This window comes from Macrotis lagotis, chromosome 1, assembly GCF_037893015.1.
Source record: "Macrotis lagotis isolate mMagLag1 chromosome 1, bilby.v1.9.chrom.fasta, whole genome shotgun sequence".
Lineage (NCBI taxonomy): Eukaryota > Metazoa > Chordata > Mammalia > Peramelemorphia > Peramelidae > Macrotis > Macrotis lagotis.
This window is the reverse complement of record NC_133658.1, coordinates 320,773,401-320,794,786: the sequence shown is the minus strand read 5'-3', so window position 1 is coordinate 320,794,786 and position 21,386 is coordinate 320,773,401. Positions and strand designations below refer to the sequence as shown.

The 21,386-nt window shown below is 37.4% G+C and overlaps 1 protein-coding gene across 2 annotated transcripts in view; it reads right to left on the bottom strand.

The window, feature by feature from the left end:
• LSM14A (LSM14A mRNA processing body assembly factor) overlaps positions 1 to 20,861 on the bottom strand; it is a 52,181-nt gene extending 31,320 nt beyond the window's left edge. Inside the window, exon 1 of one of the 2 annotated variants that reach the window (XM_074211502.1) lies at positions 20,577 to 20,861. In XM_074211502.1, coding sequence (XP_074067603.1) covers positions 20,577 to 20,697 — 121 coding nt within the window. In that variant the 5' untranslated portion in view covers positions 20,698 to 20,861. The remainder of the gene's footprint in view (positions 1 to 20,576) is intronic. The other variant, XM_074211501.1, reaches the window with a different exon arrangement.
• Positions 20,862 to 21,386: the final 525 nt, after the last annotated feature.

The following is a 21,386-nucleotide window of genomic DNA, read 5'->3' as shown; positions in this document are numbered from 1 at the left end:
GTTGATGAAATCTATCACATAGAAGACACTTAGGAAAGTCATCATAATGTGCAAAGAAAATACCTTGAAGAAATAAGGAGCCAGCATAAACATTTGACAACTGTTTCTAGTCTGTTAAGCATGTTGTGAAGAAGTCTTTTTTGATAGTATAAGCCTAAACTGGGGTGCATTCAAAAGATACCAGACCACCAGGGTCAGTTCTCTTGTTCTAACTCCTTTTTTCCTGGCTATATGCCAGCCAGAGAAGAGAGTCAAAATTATTAACAAGAGGTTTAAGCTTTCCCTATCTAAAGCCCAAACTGAAGAATAATATTCTCACTTTATTTTTCATACTTTTTTGTGACATAGTTAATATGAAATATGATTTGTTTGACTTCACATGTAAAACTGAAATATTGCTTGCCTTCTCAATGGATAGGGGAAAGACTGGAGGAAGGGATAGAACTTGAAACTGAAAAAAAAAGAAAGAATGCAAAAAAAGAGACAGAAGTAAAAAAAAAACTACAAATACAGGGTAAAAATTCACCCCTCCCTATACAATCCTTTTTTAGGACACTGACAGGGGATCAGCTTAAGGAAAGATAATGCTGAGCTTGACAAATCTGCTTTGCTCGGGGTCAGATGAATTTATCGGATAAGTGATGTAAAAGGGCATCTTCAAATGATTATTTTAAAATTGCTATCTCTCCACCGTGTGTGTGTGTGTGTGTGTGTGTGTGTGTGTGTGTGTGTGTGGTCAAATAAGCGAGAGGAAAGAGAAAAAGTTTTCAATAAAACCAACTCTAATTTCAAAAAAAAAGAAATCTGAGATGTGACCCTTCACCATTTCCTGCTCAAGCTGCATAAGCAAGTTTGATGAGAAACACTGTGGTAATAGATAATATAATCTAACTGCTAAGAATGGTGCATTTGGAGTCAGAAAAACTGGCATTCAAATCCCATCATGGATTCTTAGTAGTTTTGTATCCAAAATACATTGTATATGGTCATTAATTTTTCTTAAATAAATGAATTAACAGAAAGTGAGATAGGAAGGTAATCTTCATTCCTTTGATTGATTTCATGCATTATCCAGAACTCCTTGGTATTATGTAATTTTTTTTGGTTTTTGCAAGGCAATAGAGTTAAGTGACCCAAGGTCACACAGATAGGAAATTATGAGGCTGGATTTGAACTCAGGTTCTCCTGACTCTAAGGCTGGTGCTCTATCCACTATGCCACCTAGCTGCCCCTGCAATTCTTTTTTTTGTTTTTGTTTTTTTTTTTAGTTTTTGCAAGGCAAATAGGATTAAGTGGCTTGCCCAAGGCCACACAAGCTAGGTTAATTATTAAGTGTCTGAGACTGGATTTGAACCCAGGTACTCCTGACTCCAGGGCCAGTGCTTTATCCACTGTGCCACCTAGCCACCCCATGCCCCTGCAATTCTTAATAAAAACTTTCAACCATATTTTTTTATTAAAAATGTATTTCTCTTTGCATATGTAAATCTTCAATACTACCTGTTCCCTCCCCCTTGTTGCCTCGTTTCTTCCTTACTTCTTTTCCTATATTTCCTTTAGATGACTGCACACATGAAGAAATAAGCATATTTGAAAACATTTTAAACTACCTTATGATTGGTTTTAATTAAAATGTAGTTGAGATGAATGTTTTCTATTTCTTTTATTAAAAAAAATAATTTTTTTTTACTTTTGGCCCTTGACTGATTGATATACTTACCTCATAGGTTAGTGGAATTGAAAGTCCCAAAAATGAGAATGAGAGCTTGCCAAACTCAGTTCTTATACCCGTGTTTAATTCTCACCCACTAGATTTTAAAGCTGTAAGGTATCTTAGAGGTGATCTAGTCCTTTGCTCGATGCTACAATTCCCCACCAGTTAATCCTCTGGACTCTGCTTGAATACTGCATTTCCATTACAAATTATTATAAAAATGCTTCTTTGAAGGCCAAATGATTTATAGAAGCATTTTAAAAATGGGAAATAGTTAGAAACAAAGTAGCTGCCCATCAATTGAAAAAGTTAAACAAAGTACATGAATATTACTCTATAGGCATTTATTAAATGTTTAGTATGTGCCAGACACTATGTTAAATAAGCACTAAAGATACAAAGACAACAAACAATATGGTACCTGCCATCAAGGAGTTCATATTTTAATGAAGGAGAAGATATTCTTGGAAGGGAAGCGTTCTGGGGAGGTGCACAGTCAGGGAAAAGTCAGAGTTGGGCAACAAGTGAAGTGAAGAATAAAAAGGCAGCATCAAGACATCAAGGAGTATGTGAAGTGGACTAAAGAATAAGAATACAAAGAGGCAGCTAGATGGCATAATGGACAAAGCACGAGCCCTGGAGTCAGGAGGACATGATTTGAAATCCAGCTTCAGACACTTAATAATTTCCTAGCTATGTGACCTTGGGCAAGTCTTTTTACCCCATTGCCTTGCAAAAACTAATGCCCCCCCCCAAAAAGAATAAGAATACAGGAGAGGTAGGCAGGGGCCCAGCTGTGAAGTGCTTGAAGAGTCAAACAGGATTTGTTATTTGATCCTGGAAGAAAGAGGGACCTGATGGAGTTAACTGAACAGGGAATGACAAGGTCAGATTTATGGCAGTTGAATGGAGAACAGATTAGAATTTGTAGAGACATGAGGCAGAGAGACCAATGAGGAAGTGCAACAGACCAGGCAAGACGTTATGAAAACTGTGTGGTAGTTGGGTTTAAAGAGAGAAGGGGGAAGGATGTGAAAAATATTGAGGAAGTAGAATGGATAGAACATGGCAGACTGAAATTAGTGAGAGACTGCCAGTGATAGATATTATAATCTATTTGAGAATACAGATTGGAATGGAATGAAGAATGTCTGTTGAAGGATTTATTGTTAGAGAAGGGGGAAAAGTAAAAGGCAAAAAATTCTGAATAGGGCAGCTAGGTGGAGCAGTGGATAGGGCACCTGCCCTGGAGTCAGGAGACCTGAGTTTAAATCCAAACTCAGACACTTAATAATTACCTTTGTAATTTATTGTGACCTTGGGCAAATCACTTAACTCCCATTGCCTTGCAAAAACAAAAACAAAATTCTGAATAATGTGATTAGAAGATGAGACTATTGTTCCAATAGTCTCAATTTGTTTGGTGAAGTGTGAGGAAAGGTTTTCAGGTGAGAGGAAGAAGCAAGCAAATGTATGAAAGGTTTGGAATAGCTGCTATGGTGAATGGAGGAATGAATCAATTAGGAAGCTGTAAAAGAAAGTTCTTGTTGCAGTAATGTCCTAGTTGAGATTATGTGATAAATTTATAATAGACACCATCAGCATGGATTTATGACTTTCTCCAGTTCTATTCAGAATTACATAAATTGGAGCAAAGGACACACATGGGGAGATATCCAAGTTTGGTGGTGGGGGAATTGGTAAGGCATAATTAGTGGTAGAACATGAACTGGCAGTCCACCAATATGGACAAGGAATTCAAATATAGCATAGAACTGATTTATCAAGGTATAATGACGGAGATTAAGTGTAGCTGGTAGAGCGATGGTGGCTTGGGGAAGAAGATGAAAAGGACAAAGAACAGAGTTAGCAGTCATAGGGCAGATAAAATTGCAATTAAACAAAACAACATGAAGCTCATGAACTTGGTTAGTTGAAGTTGATGACAAGATCAAGGGTGTGACCCTTTTTGACTGTAGCTGAGGTAAAATGGAGGAATAGATCTTGGAAATTCAGTAGAATGAGGAATTGGGAAGTCTAGAAAATTGAAGGAGTATGACTGGAAGTCCCTTAGAAACTAAAATCTGTCTGAGTAGAGAAAGACTATGAGGCAGGTACTGAACTTAAAACTTTGAAGGTAAGGTAAGTTTCTTTTTTTTCCTTTAAAGATTTTATTTGTTTTGAGTTTTTCCCCTAGTCTTACCCCCCCCCCCCACAGAAGGCAATTTGTCAGTCTTTGTTTCCAAGGCATACATTGATCCAAAATGAGTGTGATGAGAGAGAAATCATATCCTTAAGGAAGAAACATAAAGTGTAAGAGATAGCAAGATCAAAATAAGATAAGTTTTTCCCCCCTAAATTAAAGTTAATAGTCCTTGGTCTTTGTTCAAATTCCACAGTTCTTTCTCTGGATACAGATGGTATTCTCCACTGCAGATAGCCCAAAATTGTCCCTGATTGTTGCACTGATGGAATGAGCAAGTCCATCAAGGTTGATCTATCACCCCCCCCCCATGTTGCTGTTATAGTATGCAAAGTTTTTCTGGTTCTGCTATTTTTTTTTTAGGTTTTTGCAAGGCAAATGGGGTTAAGTGGCTTGCCCAAGGCCACACAGCTAGGTAATTATTAAGTGTGAGTGCGGATTTGAACCCAGGTACTCCTGACTCCAGGGCAGTGCTTTATCCACTGTGCCACCTAGCCACCCCCATGGTTCTGCTAATCTTGCATAGCATCAGTTCATGCAAATCTTTCCATGCTTCCCTGAATTCCCATCCCTCCTGGTTTCTAATAGAACAATAGCATTCCATGACATACATACACCACAGTTTGTTAAGCCATTTCCCAATTGAAAGACATTCACTTAATTTTCAATTCTTTGCCACCACAAACAGGACTGCTATAAATATTTTTGTACAAGTGATGTTTTACCCTTTTTCATCATCTCTTCAGGATATAGACCCAGTAGTGGTATTGCTGGATCAAAGGGTATGCACATTTTTGTTATCCAAATTGCTCTCCAGAAAGATTGGATGATGAATTTCATTTTCAAAACAAGATAAATTTTTGTTGTTTGCTTCCTTTCAATCATATCTAACCCCATCTGGTTTTTTTTGGCCAAGATACTGGAGTAGTTTGTCATTTTCTTCTCCAGCTCATTTGACAGATGAGGAAAATAAGGCAGGATGGGATTGACTTCCCCAAGGTCTTTCACAATCTAGTAAGTGTCTCAGGTCCTCCTGTATCTGCAGCCAGGGCTCTATCCATAGCACCAATTGTACATTTATTACTTATAACAGATGGTAATAGGCAAGTTAAGATTTTATGTCTTAGTTACTCTTGCAATTGGGAAACTGAAACAAAACTTGACCTCTTAATTCCCCAATGATACTATATGGCTACAAATTGTAGAATACAATCTTTGGAAAATAAAAATCTCAGGTACTGAAAGTGCAACAGAAAGATACAGAATGGGTATAGGGCATCATCACATTATTATTGACAAACTGAAAAACAAAAATGAAAACAACACAGGGATATAGGATTATTAAATATATATGGGTCATTCATATAGAGGAAATTATGGATAGGGATAGGTCATAATGATATCTGATAACATGTGTGCCTACTTAGATTAACAGAAAAGGTCCCCATTCACCAAGTTGTACCTTCTGTGGAAAATTTAGTGGAGAACATATGGATGAGAATCCCAAGTGAACAGAAAATTTCCACATCAAAGAGATCAGAAATCTAATTATTTAAAAAGCACATGGTCTAGGTCTTAATCTTATATTCTACTGGGACAAGTAACATGTACACTTATAACTTAAACAAGTTAAAAACTAGGTAATAGGGAAGGATCACTAATAGCTAGAGAAATCAGAAAAAAACCTTAAGTAGGAAGGAGCACTTAACTTCATACCTGTACAAAGGTATGAAGGGAAGAAATGGGAAGAAATAAATCTGGAAAAGTAGGATGGAATCAGATTGTGATGGGTTTTAAATGACAAGGAAAAATTATATTTAATTTTAGAGGCAACTGAGAACCACTGAACTCACCGAGTAGAGGAATGTTATGTTAAGATTCCTGCTTTAGGTATATCACTTAGGTGGTTGTGCATGTATAGATGGGAGAGACTAGAGGTTAGGAAACTAATTAAGGGATTGTTGCAATAATTAGGGGGCAAATGAAAAAATTATCAGAGATACTGTAGCAACAGTAACAGCTGTGAAAATTTGAGCATTCAACTCTGCTGGCACTAGGTAACAGTCCAACATCACTTTGTAATGGCATCATTAAGATATTATTACTAAAACAAACCATACAATTTGATACAAAGAATTTTTCCTAGCTGAATGGTTTTTCTTCTTTTCTTAACTGGAGTAATTCTGTTTGCACAGGAGCCTTTCACTTTCCTGTAACCAAGATTATGTTTTATTTTTTTGTAATTGCCTTATCTTTTTTTTTTTGGGGGGGGTTAAGAATACATCTCCCAGGGCAGCTAGGTGGTGCAGTGGTAGAGCACCAGCCCTTGAGTCAGGAGTACCTGAGTTCAAATCTGATCTCAGACACTTAATAATTACCTAGCTGTATGGCCTTGGGCAAGCCACTTAACCCCATTGCCTTGCAAAAACCTAAAAAAAAAATACACCTCCCTTGCACAGACAAAACCACTGTAACCAAGATCAAAAGAAATGTAGTAAAATGAGAAATAATTTTTATGAATATTATTTCTGATAAAGGACTCATTTCTAAAATATAAAGAACTGAAACAAATTAAAAAAAAAGACAAGTCACTCCCCAATTGACAAATTGTCAAAGGATATGCAAAGGCAATTTACAGTTGAGGAAATCAAAGTGATCCATAGTCATATGAAAAATTCTCTAAATCACTACTTATTAGAGAAATGCTAATTAAAGCATCTCTGAGATACCACCTCACCCCTCTCAGACTAGCCAATATGACCAGAAAGGACAATGATCAATGTTGGAAGGGATGTAGGAAATCTGGGACACCAGTACATTGTTGGTCAATCTGTAAACTCATCCAACCTTCCTGGAAAGCAATTTGGAATTACACCCAAAGGGCAACAAAAATGTGCATACCCTTTGATCCAGCAATACCACACTACTGGGTCTATACCCTGAAGAGATTATGAAAAAGGGTAAAAAACTTATACAAAAATAGTCATGGTAGCCCTGTTTGGGGTGGCAAAGAATTGGAAATTTAGTGAATGTCCTTCATTAGGGGAATGGCTTAACAAACTGTGGTATGTGTCTGTCATGGAACACTATTCTATTAGAAACCAGGAGGGATGGGAATTCAAGGAAGCCTGGAGGGACTGATGAACTGATACTGAGCGAATATGAGCAGAACCAGAAAAACACTGTACACCTAACAGCAACATGGGGGCAATGATCAATCTTGATAGACTTGCTCATTCCATCAGTGCAACAACCAGGGACAATTTGGGGCTGTCTGCGATAGAGAATACCATCTGTATCCAGAGAAAGAACTGTGGAGTTTGAACAAAGACCAAAGACTATTACCTTCAATATAGAAAAAAAAGTTATCTTATTATGTAATTCTGCTCTCTTACACTTTATTTTTCTTCTTTAAGGATATGATTTCACTTTCATTACACTCAACTTAGATCAATGTATACCATGGAAACAATGTAAAGACTAACAGACTGCTTTTTGTGGGGGGTGGGGAGTGGAGGGGGGGAAGCAAGAATAGGGGAAAAATTTTAAGACCCAAAAATAAATAAAATCTTTCTTAAAAAAAAAAAAAGAATACATTTTTTAGTTGCAAACTGATCCAACCTCTCTGGAGAGCAATTTAAAATGACTCAAAGTCCAACAAAACTGTACATGCAATCTACAATACCACTACTACTAGTTCTGTATCCCAAAGAGATCATGAAAAAGGGTAAAAAAAAATCCACATGTACTAAAAAATATTTATAGCAGTTCTTTTCGTAGAGGCAAAGAATTGGGAATTGAGGGGATGCCCATTAATTGGGAAATGACTGATCAAATTATAGCATATGAATGTGACTGAACATTATTGTTCTAGAAGAAATCATAAAGGATGGGACTTCAGAACACAGCCTGGAAAGCCTTGTATGAACTACTGCTGAGTGAAATGAGCAGAACCGGAAGAACATTATACACACTAACAGCAACACTGGGTAATGATCAACTATGATGGACTTGTTCATTTTAGCAGCACAATAGTCAAAGACAATTCTAAAAGACTTGTGGTGGAAAATATCATCCATAGCCAGAGATAGAATTGTGGAGTTTAAATGCAAATATTATTCAATTTTTAAAAAGATGTTTTGGGGTAGCTAGGTGGCACAATGGATAGAGCACCGGGCCTGGAATCAGAAGGACCTGAGTTCAAATCCGGCCTCAGACACTTAATAATTGCCTGGCTGTGTGACCTTGGGTAAGTTACTACTCCACTGCCTTGCAATAAATGAATAAATTTATAAAGTTGTCTTAGGCGTTATGTTTCTTTCCCCTTTTTGCTTTAATTCTTCTTTCACAATATGATTAATATGAATGTATGTCTAGCATGGTTTTACATGTATGGCCTATACTAGTTTGTTTTCTACTGAAAACTACCATTTCACCTAGCTGGAAAATTAACTACATAAATAATAGGAAAAAATATAAAAGGAATACATTTCCTACCCATATACCCTTTATTTTTTTAGTTTTTGCTAGGCAATGGGGTTAATTGGCTTGCCTAAGGCCACACAGCTAGGTAATTATTAAGTGTCTGAGACCGGATTTGAACCCAGGTACTCCTGACTCCAGGGCCGGTGCTCTATCCACTGCGCCACCTAGCCACCCCTGAATCTTTTCAATCTTATGTAATCAAAATAGTGCATCTTATCTCCCATGGGTCTCTCATGCTTTATTATTATTATTCAAGAATTCGTTCCCCAGTTCTATTTGTGAAAGCTACCTCCTTTTCCATTCCTCTAATTTATGACTACATATGGTCATGTATCCATTTAGAGCTTATTGTGCTACAAGGCAGTTAGGTGGCACAGTGATAAAGCCCTAGTTTTGGAGTCAGGAAGAGAGGAATTCGAAACTGGTCTCAGACACTTGACACTTACTAGCTGTGTAACTTTGGGCAAGTCACTTAACCCTGATTGCCTGGCATCCAGGGACTCTCCAGTTGTCCTGATTCATATCTGGTCATTGGATCCAGATAGCTCTGGAGCAGAAAATGAATCTGGTGACTTAGCACAATACCCCCTCACTCAAATCCAGCTCATGTGCTTGTCATGGGATCATCTCCGATGTTATGGTCTTTGAAAATGAAGGACAAAAAAAAGAAAGAAAGAAAGAAAATGAAGGACAACACATTGCACTTTTTGTGAGATATTAATCTAAATCTAATTCTATTTGATTATAGTGGGTCAATCCTTGGCTGGAAGTTCTTACAAATGCTTCTCTTTGGATATACTGATCTGATGCCTTTTGTATAGCACCACTGAAATAATTTGTACAGAACTAAGTCCTTTGCACCTTGTAAGGTCATTATTTTAAATGGAACTCAATTCAATTGAATTTAACAAACATTTATTTCCTTATTTTTTGCAAGGTCCTTCTCAACTATTAGTTCTCAGATGGAAAGATCTGCATGAACTGATGCTGAGTGAAGTGAGCAGAACCAAGAGAAAATTTACACACTAATAACAACACTGGGAGATGATCAACTATGATGGATATAGCTCCTCTCAGCAGTTCAGAAATCAAGGACAATACTGAGAGACCTGCAATGGACAATGTCATTCCACATTTTCTTCCACCTTCCCTTCCTTCCTCACTGTGGAACTCATAAATTTGCAAATGGATAAATGTTAAAAAGCTAGTTTTGCAAGTAATTGAAAAAAATTCAATTAAAAAACTATTAGTTCTCATCCACCACATTGTATATGTTTATAGGCAAACAACTTGTTTCTTGGATGTAATGTTAATTCCCTAGAAGAAGAGGTTATTTTTTTTCCTCTCGATTTTCATCTAGCAAAATGTTTGGCACATAACAAATTTGTTAATGGTTGGCTGCTATTTTTAATAAATACTTATTACATACAATCAATAAATACTTATTGATTAAAAGTCTTGTGATGGATTCTGGGGACACAATAATACAAAAACCACAGTCCCTGACCTCAAAGACCTTACAATATACTTTTTAGTGTATGTGTGCACATGCAATGATATATGGTGAAGGTGAATAGAGTCATAGATTTAGATCTGAAAGGACTTTAGAGGTGATTTATTTCCAATTCCCTCATTTTATAAATGAGTATCTAAGGCACAGAAAATTTAAGTAACTTGTCCAAGATTATTCAAATAGCATGTAGCAGAGCTAGGATTTGGTGATAGTCCTCTAATTCCAAATCTACTGATCTTTCCACTATACCATGTTTGCACTTATAATAAGTAATGTGAAATAAAATGGGGAAAGTAGTTTAGTGTCAGAATGTGGAGGGCCTTAAATGGTATATCAAGGAGGCACTAAAGGTTTTTGAGCAGGGATATGTACTAGGAAGATTACTTTGGCAGCTGTCTGAAGAATGGACAGTTGAGAAATTCTAATAACAGTACAAGGAGGGATGAATGAGATGAAATATAATAGAGGTAAAATTCAACAGGGCAGTAACTGGCTAGATGTGGAAGGGTGATGGAAAGGGAAGAGTCAAACCAACTCCAAAGTTTGTTGTCTGGGAGGGATGAATGGCAATGTCAGAACAGGAAAGTTAGAAAAAGAGCAGCAGGTTTAAGAATGAAAATGATGGGCGCAGCAGATAGAGCACCGGCCCTGGTTAAGTGGCTTGCCCAAGGCCACACAGCTAGGTAATTATTAAGTGTCTGAGACCGTATTTGAACCCAGGTTCTCCTGCCGCCAGGGCCAATGCTTTATCCACTACGCCACCTAGCCGCCCCTAGGATCCCCATTCTTAACATAAAATTTGCATCCTGATCTCCTCAGGCTCCACCTTCTACCTAATTCCGAGTCCAGTAAGGGAAAGGAAGTTCACCTTTTGCCCTCTGGATGAGAGTAAGACATAAAAAAGCTGGGTTGGACTACTGCTCAGGGCTGCAGTCTTCTCTGATCTGCTGGCCCAGCCGACACTACTGCTTGGCTGTTTCTCTCTCTCTCTCTCTCATAGAACACTGTTTTGTAACTCTATTGATTTTTCCCCCATCTGTATTTGCAACTTATTTCTATCTACATTTTCAACTAACCCTTCTATTAGACTAAGAATCCTTCTCAGTTAGGATTGTATTTCATCTATACTTTGCATCTTATGACAGTGCTCTTGCACAGAGGATAAAAAAATGTTTATTGTCTTATATGTATATATACTTCTGAAACATCAATTTGATAAACAGAATACATTTGTTTAATATTACACATATGTCTTGGGGAGAAAATACAGTTAAGTAAACGTGTTTATTCTAGAGTGTGGTACATACTACCATAGGATAAGCTCAAATTAGTTGAAATTTCAGTGTTATTTTGAAAGTGAGTCAAGTACAAAGTTGTATTCTGTACTTTAGTCCTAACAGCACTCCTCACTTCCATCTTTCAAAACGCTACAAATGCTACCCATTTTTCGTCATCTTTTACATTCCCCTTTCTTACTTTTGGTTCCAGCTGAAGGTTATCTTAAAAAGAAAAGTTTCTAGAACATTCTTTGTCCAAGTTTTCTATGGAAAAAATTACTTGACAATAAGAAACCTTATCCTAAGTCCTTGTAGGCTATTAAATACAAAAGAAGCTATAGTGAGAGCCTGAACTGGTTTACTGCAGTTTTTTCTTATACTGCAAGATGTTGGCTTCCAAATCAGTTAGCAAGAATGGAATAGAATACCACAAAAGTATCTTTCTAATCTACATGTATCAAGTTACCTTAAAGCAACTGGCGCCAATATAATAGCAATTCTGCAAGGGATTTGAATCAATTCTAGGTCTTCCTAACTCCAAGCCTCTATCTTCTATTCACAATTTGGTCTCGTGATCAAATGATTTTAATATGATTCTAGAACTTGAGAAACAAAACAAAAAAAAAATGTCAGGATACTCAAGGCTAAAGCTAAAGATGTTTTCTCTTATTATGTTTCAGAGTGAAAGAATCTGTACTCCAGGAATTCTAGCTTTGATTTTTTAGGAGTGTGAAAGGAATGAAGGGAATTTAGAAGCTTTAGGACTAACAGCAATAGTTAAAATTTTAATGTTGCTTTAAGGCTTGCACAACTTTACATATAATATTTAATCTACTATTTATAATGACCCTTTAAGAAAGGGATGCTAATACATTGTTGGCAGAGTTGTGAACTGATCCAGTCTTTCTGGAGAGCAATTTGGAATTATTCCCAAAGGGCAATAAAACTATGCATACTCTTTGATCCAGCAATATTCCTATTAGGTCTGCATCCCAAAGAGATCACAAACTAGGGTAAAAAAAGCCACATATACAAAAATAGTTATAATCAGCTCTTTTTGTAGTGACAAAGAATTGGAAATTGAGGGGATGTCTATTAATTGGGAAATGGCTAAACAAATTGTAATATATGAATGTGATGGAACATTACTGTTCTAGTAAAAATCATGAAGAATGGGGCTTCAGAGTAGCCTGGAAAGACCTGCATGAATTAATACTGAGTGAAGTAGGCAAAACCAGAAGAACATTATATACACTAACAGCAATAATGGGTGATGATAAACTAAGATGGACTTGTTCTCTTCATCAGTACAATAATCAAAGATAATTCTAAAAGATTTGTGATGGAAAATACCATCCATATACAGAGATGGAACTGTGGAGTTTAAATGCAGACTAAAGCTTACTATCTTCAATTATAAAAAGTGGTCTTATGTGTCATTTTCTCTAATTTTTTTTTGGTTTGGATTGGATCCTTCTTTTACAACATGATTAATATAGATCCATGTTTTAGCATGGTGGCATATGTACAACCCATTTTAGATTGCTATCTATCAGAGGAAGGGGGGGAGAGAAGGGGATAAAAATGTAAAACTCAAAACCTTGCAAAAAAAATTGTTGAAAACTACCACTGAATGTAGTTGGAAAAATAAGTAAATAAAATATTTAAAAGAAAAAAAAAGAAAGAAAAGGAAATTAAAGCTGAAAGATCGATTTTTCTCAGGATAAAGTAGCTACTAGTAAGTGTCAGAGGCAGGTCATTAGTCCAATATTTTCCTGACTCCAAGACAAGCATTTTCCATTGCTAATCTGATTCACCATACCATGATGCCTCTCAATAAAACATAAAGATACAACAAATAGGTAGATTACAAGTGTCATGGAGTCAAGTAGCCATAGGAAGTGTTACCTTAAATGGAATTTTAATTTCTTTTTCTAAGCGTATTCCTCATGGTCTGTGATATATGTCAACAGTCAATTAATCATTTAATTTTCCTACTAATAATTTTGTTTAAACATGATTAAGAAAAATAGAAAAGGAATTATTTTAGAAGAGTTCATTCTATCCTGAAGAAAGAACAAAACTAGGAATCAAAACCTTTAATGTACACTGGCATGGAATTGTATATATTTTATATATATTATATATTTTAAACAGGAAGATGCCATGTGACCCAATCTCATTTTCTGAGGTAAGCAAAATGTTATTTATATTTCACAAATCATAAACAAGTCCATAAAGATGAATGACTAGCTAAAAGTAAAAAATATGGTAAAGAGCAGACTTCCTTTTCCACTACAGTGGAAAATTTATAATTCTCCTAATTTTCCTTGAGACTTTTTAACCCTTTAGAATAATGCTGGAGGAGTTGCTAATAGAGGAGCTGTGAACTGGTTAAATCTTTCTGGAAAGAAACACCTAACAAAGATCCTGAATTGCCCATACTTTCTGATCCAAAGATCCCATTGCTATGTATGTATATGTGTGTGTGTATACATATATATGTATACACACACACACACACACACAAACAAGATCAAAGACAAAAAGAAAAGTCCATATATACAATGTGTTTATAGTATAGTTTGGGAAGTAATAGAACTGTAAAGTCAGTTCAAATTCATTGATTGGGAAATACAATGTGTGAATATAATTTAGTATCACTGTGTTGTAAGATGATGAATATCAAGAATTCAGAGAAGCATAGTAAAAACTTATCAACTATATAAAATCAAGTTCAAAAAGCAAGATGTACAAAGATAATGTAAATGGAAAGAACAAAACCAAAAAGAATGCTGTGTATTTATAAAGGCCAAATTTGACCTGGAAGGAAAGATATAAGAATTCATATCCATCCTTAGTTGAAGATACTATGAGAAGAGGTATGTTGGCAGTGTTTAACTGGCTCTCCAGGAAAAAAAGATTTTTTTGTACATGATCTTCTTTTTTTTGTTTTTAGGTTTTTGCAAGGCAAATGGGGTTAAGTGGCTTGCCCAAGGCCATACAGCTAGGTAATTATTAAGTGTCTGAGGCCGGATTTGAACCCAGGTACTCCTGACTCCGGGGCCGGTGCTCTATCCACTGCGCCACCTTGCTGCCCCTGTATGTGATCTTCTTTAAAATTTTCTCTACCACTTTTAGACCAAACAATCAATCAGACAAAAATAAGCCTGAATTATTATATTTGCCAAAGTATAAATGCTCACAATGAAAATTTAACTCTCAGCTTACTGGAGGAATACTACTGGGAAGGAATTTGGTATAGGTTAGTATAGATGCTGTCATAAGTTTTGCTGAATTGACTTTTTTCTTTATTAAAAAGCAGGGCTCTTTGGGTGAGAGAAGGACATATTTAGTAATTAAAGTGGCATAAAACCAAAAGATAGCAATTTTAAATAAAAAGATTTTTAAAAACTATCTGGGTTATGATTCCATCCCTGACACTAATTCACCATGTGAACTTAGGCAAGGATCTTCTTCTTTAAGGGGGAATTTCCGCAACTGTAAAAAATGAAGCCACAGGTGAATTAGATAATCTTTAAGGGTCCCTTTTAATTCTAAGCTTTCATCATTATCAATGATAAGGGAAGAATGGATGGCATTGCTTAAGCAATCTTACAGATGAAATCAATGTACTTATTTTTAAACTGTCCCAAATGTCTTGATTTTGATCAAGACTTGATAATTCTGAAAGCAGGTAGTTTTTATACAGTTTCTCTACAATGTAGCACCATAATAGGTTGCATTTATAAAGTGTTTTCAGATTTTCAAAATATTCTTTAAATTTCATCTTACTTTATCCTTACATTAACCCTGGGAGGTAGACAGTATAGATGTCAAAATGAATAGAGGTTTGGACCTGTACTTAGGAAGAGCTGAGCTCAAATTTGGGTGTAGACATTGAACTAGCTCTGTGATCTGAATTAAGTAACTTTACTTCTGCTAGTCTCAGTTTCCTCATCTGTAAAATGGGGGCGGGAAATAGTATTTATTTCATAAGATTTATAGTTTTAAATTTATTAAGCTTAAATAATTTAAAATATTTAAAATAAATTAAAAATTAATTAAAATATTAAAATTTATTATAACATTTATACATATATATTTTTCAAACCTTAGAACACCACATATATGACAGCTATAATTATCATCAACATCATCACCCCTATTTTACAGATGAGAAAACTGTCAGACAGAAATTAAGAGTCTTGCTCAGTTACCTAGCTAGTAAGTGTCCAAATCTTCTTGGCTCCAGATCTAACTCAGATCTTCCTGACTCTAGATCAACTGAACCCCTATCTACTGTGAAACCTAGCTACCTTTATTTTTCCATGAAATGGCAATCGAACACCCACAGAGTATTTTACCAGAGTAAGAACACATGGAACTGTTTTTACCCATATAAACACTTCAAACAAATGCTTCTGTGCTTTGGACTAGGGTCTTTATTTGAGGTTCTTGTTATTTTAACTGAATGAGTGATCTCATCTATAAACCTCACTTATGTGTTAAAGACTGTAATCCCAAATTACAATGCTTACCAGAAATGTTTCCCAATACTGGTATATTCCATGATTGGGAGTATTTAATAACTATAACTGTTCTATGTGTGCTCAGTCTTGTGATATTAAGTCATAGCTGCAAGAAATGATCTTTAAAGTATTTTTTTGGTTCTAAAATTACATAGAATCATTGATGAAGGGACAGGGACAATGTTTAAAAAAACATTTCAGCAACATCAGTACACTTGTTTAAACTCCTTCAAAAATGCCTTAATTTTTAAGGATTGATAACTTCAAAGGATAACAAGTAATAAAACAATGACACGAATTTTACAAGTCATAAGCAACACAAGCCATCACTTTATCTTGAGTTTTCTAGATAAAATACTAAGGTTGGTAATTAAAATTGAAATTACATAAATCAAATCCAAATCTTAAGGAAATCACAATTTCTCTGAACCTCAATTTTCTCACTTTTCAGAATAGGGACAATAATATTTGCAAAATGTTGTCACAGAAATGTTTTAGGGACCACAAAAATGCCATGTAAATGTGAATTATAATAAATGATATATAGCGTTTTCAAGATTTAGACATTTTTTTATTTGAGCTGTATGTGTGGTATTGTTCCAATTTTACAAATGAGGAAACTAAGGTTTGGGGGGGGGGTCAAGTGACTATCACAGAGATGGTGCAGCTGGGAGAATGGAATAAGTACAGGGCTTGGAGCCAGGAGAGATCTGAGTCTGGTGGTTGTTTAGAAAGCTTGCTAGCCAAATAAAAATGGAGAAGTCACTTAGCTTCTCAGAAACTCAGTTTCAGACTATAATGAGATTTACAATATTTCTAGTACCAAGCTCACAGCATTATTTTGAGGATTGATTGAATTGAATTGTCTTTGTAAATCTCAAAATTGTATATTCAAGCATAAGCTTCATATGATTAATTATCCCAGTAATATTAACATTGCTATCAGTTTTACTACTCCTATAGCAAATATTTCACCCATTAAAGTCCTTCTCTAATACCACAATACCTTGAGGAGTACTCTAGGCTGGTGAAAACTATGCCAAAGACTGGTGGAAGTCAGATTTCAAATAGAGATCTCTACTAAATGACTGCAAGCATATCTAAAGACCACCTAGTTAAGTTTGGAGAGGTCATTATCATTGAGCAAGCTGGATATTAAGTAAAAAAAAAATTTTCAGCAAGCTAGAAAAGCTACAAGTACAGACCTGGGGATGGCTTTATTCCTGTCATCTATGGGACAGGAGATGTCTGTCTTCAGAAGATGACTCACCCCTTTTCTCCCCCCCAATCCCCCATATATGAATATTGTCAGCTAAAGCACCAAGAGGTTGTGCTCTCTAGCAGTAAAAGAAGCCTCCATTCTGATGAAATCATGGATCTTGGAGAAATGTTAAAAAGAGAAGATAGTTCACATTTAGATAGGACTTTAAAAGTTCACAAAATGCTTCTTTGTATTAAAATATGAGATCCCATGCAAATCTGCCAACATAGCTTGAGTAACAAATCCAAATTGAAGTCTTAAAATTACACTGTTGGGGCAGCTAGGTGGTACATTGGATAGAGCTCCGGTCCTGGAGTCAGGAAGACCTGAGTTCAAATTCGACCTCAGACACTTAATCATTACTAGCTGTGTGGCCTTGGGCAAGCCACTTTTGACCCCAATTTGCCTTGCAAAAAAAAAAAAAATAAAAATAAAATTACATTGTACTTTATGCTTTATTTTTTTAGGGTTTTTTTTGCAAGGCAAATTGGGGTTAAGTGACTTGCCCAAGGCCACACAGCTGGTAATGATTTAAGTGTCTGAGGTCGAATTTGAACTCAGGTACTCCTGACTCCAGGACCCGAGCTCTATCCACTGTACCACCTAGCTGCCCCTATGTTTTGATTATTAAACTAATTCTGATTGTCTAAGAATGATTAATATAATTTTATTAAATTTTATTATATGAGTATTTTTCAGATATATGATGGGGTGATAGATAAGAAGAATTACATTTATTCTCTGGAGGGCAAAACTATGTGATGAGTGAAGCTGCAAAGAAGAGTTCACTGAAGGGTAGAATGGGTTAGCCAGGGATAAGTTTTCTCTGGAGATCTTCAAGCAAATGCTGAACAATCTCTAATCTGGTATAGCAGAGAAAGGATTCATGTTCTGCAAGCAACCAAACTTTATGAACTGAAGTCCCTTCCAACTCAAATTCTTTGTGACTCTGAAATTGGAATTTCCAAATTTCAAGGGAGCAAATTAAGTATACATTAAAATAGGGTGCATTAAAACTGAAAAACAATAAAAGTATTAGATTTATAATATGTAGATATCTACTTTTTTGAGTTAAATTGGATTAGATTTCTATAGGAATCCATGATATAGCTGCAACAAGTTAATTAATTTTTTGCAAAGCTGATACCTTTTTTTCATAGGGCAAAAATCCTCTAATACACATTTAGAAACTATTTTTTTACTCAAGAAAATGTTAAACTGATGAATTTCAAATGCAGAACCATATGACAATAAAATTTTAAACTCGAACAACAGCAAGTATTGAATTATTTACTCAGTTAAGATACAAGAACAAATTATGTGTGGGTTGGAATCTTAAGTACATAAAATTGCTTACAAAGCAACAAAGAATGTAGCTTTACCTTAAGCAAAACACAGAATCTTATCTAAGGCTGCTTAGAAGTCAACTGAACAATAATGACTGCTGGTTCAGTAAAAATGTGGTTTTGTGACAGAATGTAATTTTGGCATAATGCAAAAAGTTAGGTTTAAGCTTTAACCAAGTACATTCTTACTGGTCATCTTTTGCTGGTAGCAAGAATGGAGAAAAAATGAAGTTGCTGATAATGAAGACTGAAATTTTCAATTTGCACTGTTTCCTTTTTTTATTCCTCAAGGCTTATTAGACAAAATAATGTGAACACAGTATTTTTTCAAAAGCTAATATAAAGCCAAAGTACCATTCTAATTTGGAATTATTTTTCAGTTGATCCCTCTGAATTATGCATTTGTGATAACCTTTTGGTAATTACCAAAAAAAGTATAGGAGAAGTAGATGATGGAACTTGTATAAATATAAACCTATAACTATATTTTGAATTCACAAAAACAAGAAAATTTGTGTAAGATCAGCAGTTTCTCCAAAGAAGCAATAACTATATCATGTATAAACCAAAAGGGTTTTCTAGTATTGTGCTCATTAGAAAAACTCTATTCAAGGTAGTTAAGTATTATTTACCTGGGCATCTTTTTGTTATAATGAAGCAATGTTTTTAACAAGGATAGTTTTACAATGCTTTCCTATTGTACTACTTATGCTCTTGGAAGGAATTTAGTTTTTAGAGAATGATTTTAAAACACCAACAAAACCAAGAACACAAGAACAAGACCACTAAAACTAACTAAAGAAGTAAACAATAAAACTTCGTTATAAAAAGCACCCTTCCACATTATGAATTTAGTTATAATATACAAAGGAGTTCAGATTGTGCCCCTTTAGACCCAATGACAACACGTCTTTTTTCATTATAACAAACAAGCTTTGACAGATGTTATCCTTGCCTCTCAACAGCGTCACAGGAGTCATTTGGAAAAAGGACAAGTAATACTAATATTTTTACTGGTTTGGATCAATGTGAAATAGAAAAGTGTCAACCAGTGGCTATTTTCTAAACTTCAAAACTTTGCTTGGGTTCTACAACTCCAAGTGCATGTTCAATTCAAAACATCAATTAAACTGGTTTAAAAAAAAACTTTTATTTTTCCTCACACTCTTAGTTATTCCTCTCTACCCTCAGGAAATTGAAGACTGAACCTTAGAGAGAAAATAGGAATAACCACCTGTTTCCTAGGAAGGCATTATGTTAGTCTTTCTAGTTTACAATATTGTCACTTTTGAGCAGTAGGAGAATCTCTATGCCAAAAAGTCTGAACAGGTTATTCTCTTCATCTCTTTCTTCCAGCCTAAGGTGCAAAAACATGTGAAAGGAAACAAAAACCAGACATCCTGTGGCAATGCTGAACGCTACCAGTAGGACAAGTCTCATAAATATCCCAGCTCAGAACTTCCCCCTTTTTATCACAAGGCTCCACAAAGATCCACATTATCACTACACCATCCATTCAAGTCTGCTTTTTCAACGTTCATCTTAAATTCAACTCTCTTTCACTCTATTTCCAAGATAGAAACGTACTCTAAGAACTAGCTGAAGCTCAGTCTTGTTTTAGAATGAATTCACACCCTTAAATGGGTCATTGCATAAGCTTTCGGAACTCTTCTGGTCTAGCAGGTAAATATTACTTTTCAAACAAGTTTGCAGCTTAAGGTGTTATTTATAGTCTTTTTAGACGCTTTAATCTACAAGGTACAAACTGAATCTTGGCTCAAGGTTCGCAAATGCTTAAAATTTCACGTCGCTTGAAACACTTCTAGTTGGCAATACAAAAATGCTCTTTTCTAAAGAAGAGCGACACAAAAAGGCTACAGCCGCTATTAAGGTTATAAAGATAAAGAGATGACATTTACTGCGAGGGGGAAAAAAATGTAAAAAGGTCCTTAGCTTGTGTTTAGCAATATCCGAGCACAATCTGGCCCAATTTCTGCGCTCCTCGCGGCCCCGGCGGTCACGCTCGCCCGCCCGGGGGTGCGCCGGCGCCCTCCCCCCACGCTGACCACCCGAGATTCCACTCCAGCCCGGGGCGGCTTTTGTGCCTAGGCCTCGCCGGGCGCTCCCAGGCACCGCTGGCTTCCGCGGACCCCGAGTCGGCGTCGCAGCGTGCGCGAGAGGCCGGCGGGGAGGAGGCCCGAGGTCGGGGCCGCGGAGCCCTCCCGCCGATCTCGCCCGGCCGTACCTTTGGCGAGGGCCACGGTGGAGTTCTCCGTGTCGATGGTGTAGAGGATGCCCTCATAGCGGATTTCCGCCTTGGAGATGAGGCTGATCTTGCTGCCGATGTAGGGGGTCCCTCCGCTCATGGCGCCGCCCCGGCCCCCGGAGCCCGGGCAGGATCCTTAGAAAGGCCGATCCGCCGGCGCCGCCGCCGCTCCCGCTCCCGCCCCCGGCTCCGGCCCGCCTGGCCTCGGCCCCGGTCCCGGTCCGCTCCGCCGACTACTGCAGCCGCCTCTCTCCCAACATGGCCGCCCTCCGCTCCGCTCCGCTCGCCCCGCTCCCTCCCCCCTCCAATCAGCCCAGAAGCCTTCCCTTCCCCCTCCTACAAGCCGCGGCGGCGGCGGCGGCGGCGGCGGTAGCGGCGGCGGCGACGGCGGCGGCGGCGGCGGCGGCGACAGCGGCGGCCGCCGAGAGGGATGCCGGGAGGAAGCAGTCCCGTTCCGTCTCGCGAGAACTCCGCGGGTCGGACTCCACTGCGTGGGGTCGGCGGAGAGGAGCCGAGCGGCGCCGGGGCGGTGGTTCCCGAGCGCGTGGCAGCTCCGGCCCCGAGATCCCAGCGAGCCCATTCCCGGAAGTGCCGGGCGGGAAGCCTTCGCGCGCGGCCCCCGGGTGCCGCTCTTCAGAGACCCTTCCCGGGCGGGGGGGGGGGGGGGGCCGAAGGAAGCTAACCCTGACCGTCGGGTTCCGGCACCCCTAAGCCCGGGGAAGCCGGAACATGTGCCCCCCGCGCCCCGCCCGGCCGTTCTCACCGCGATATGCCTTCTCCTCCTGCACT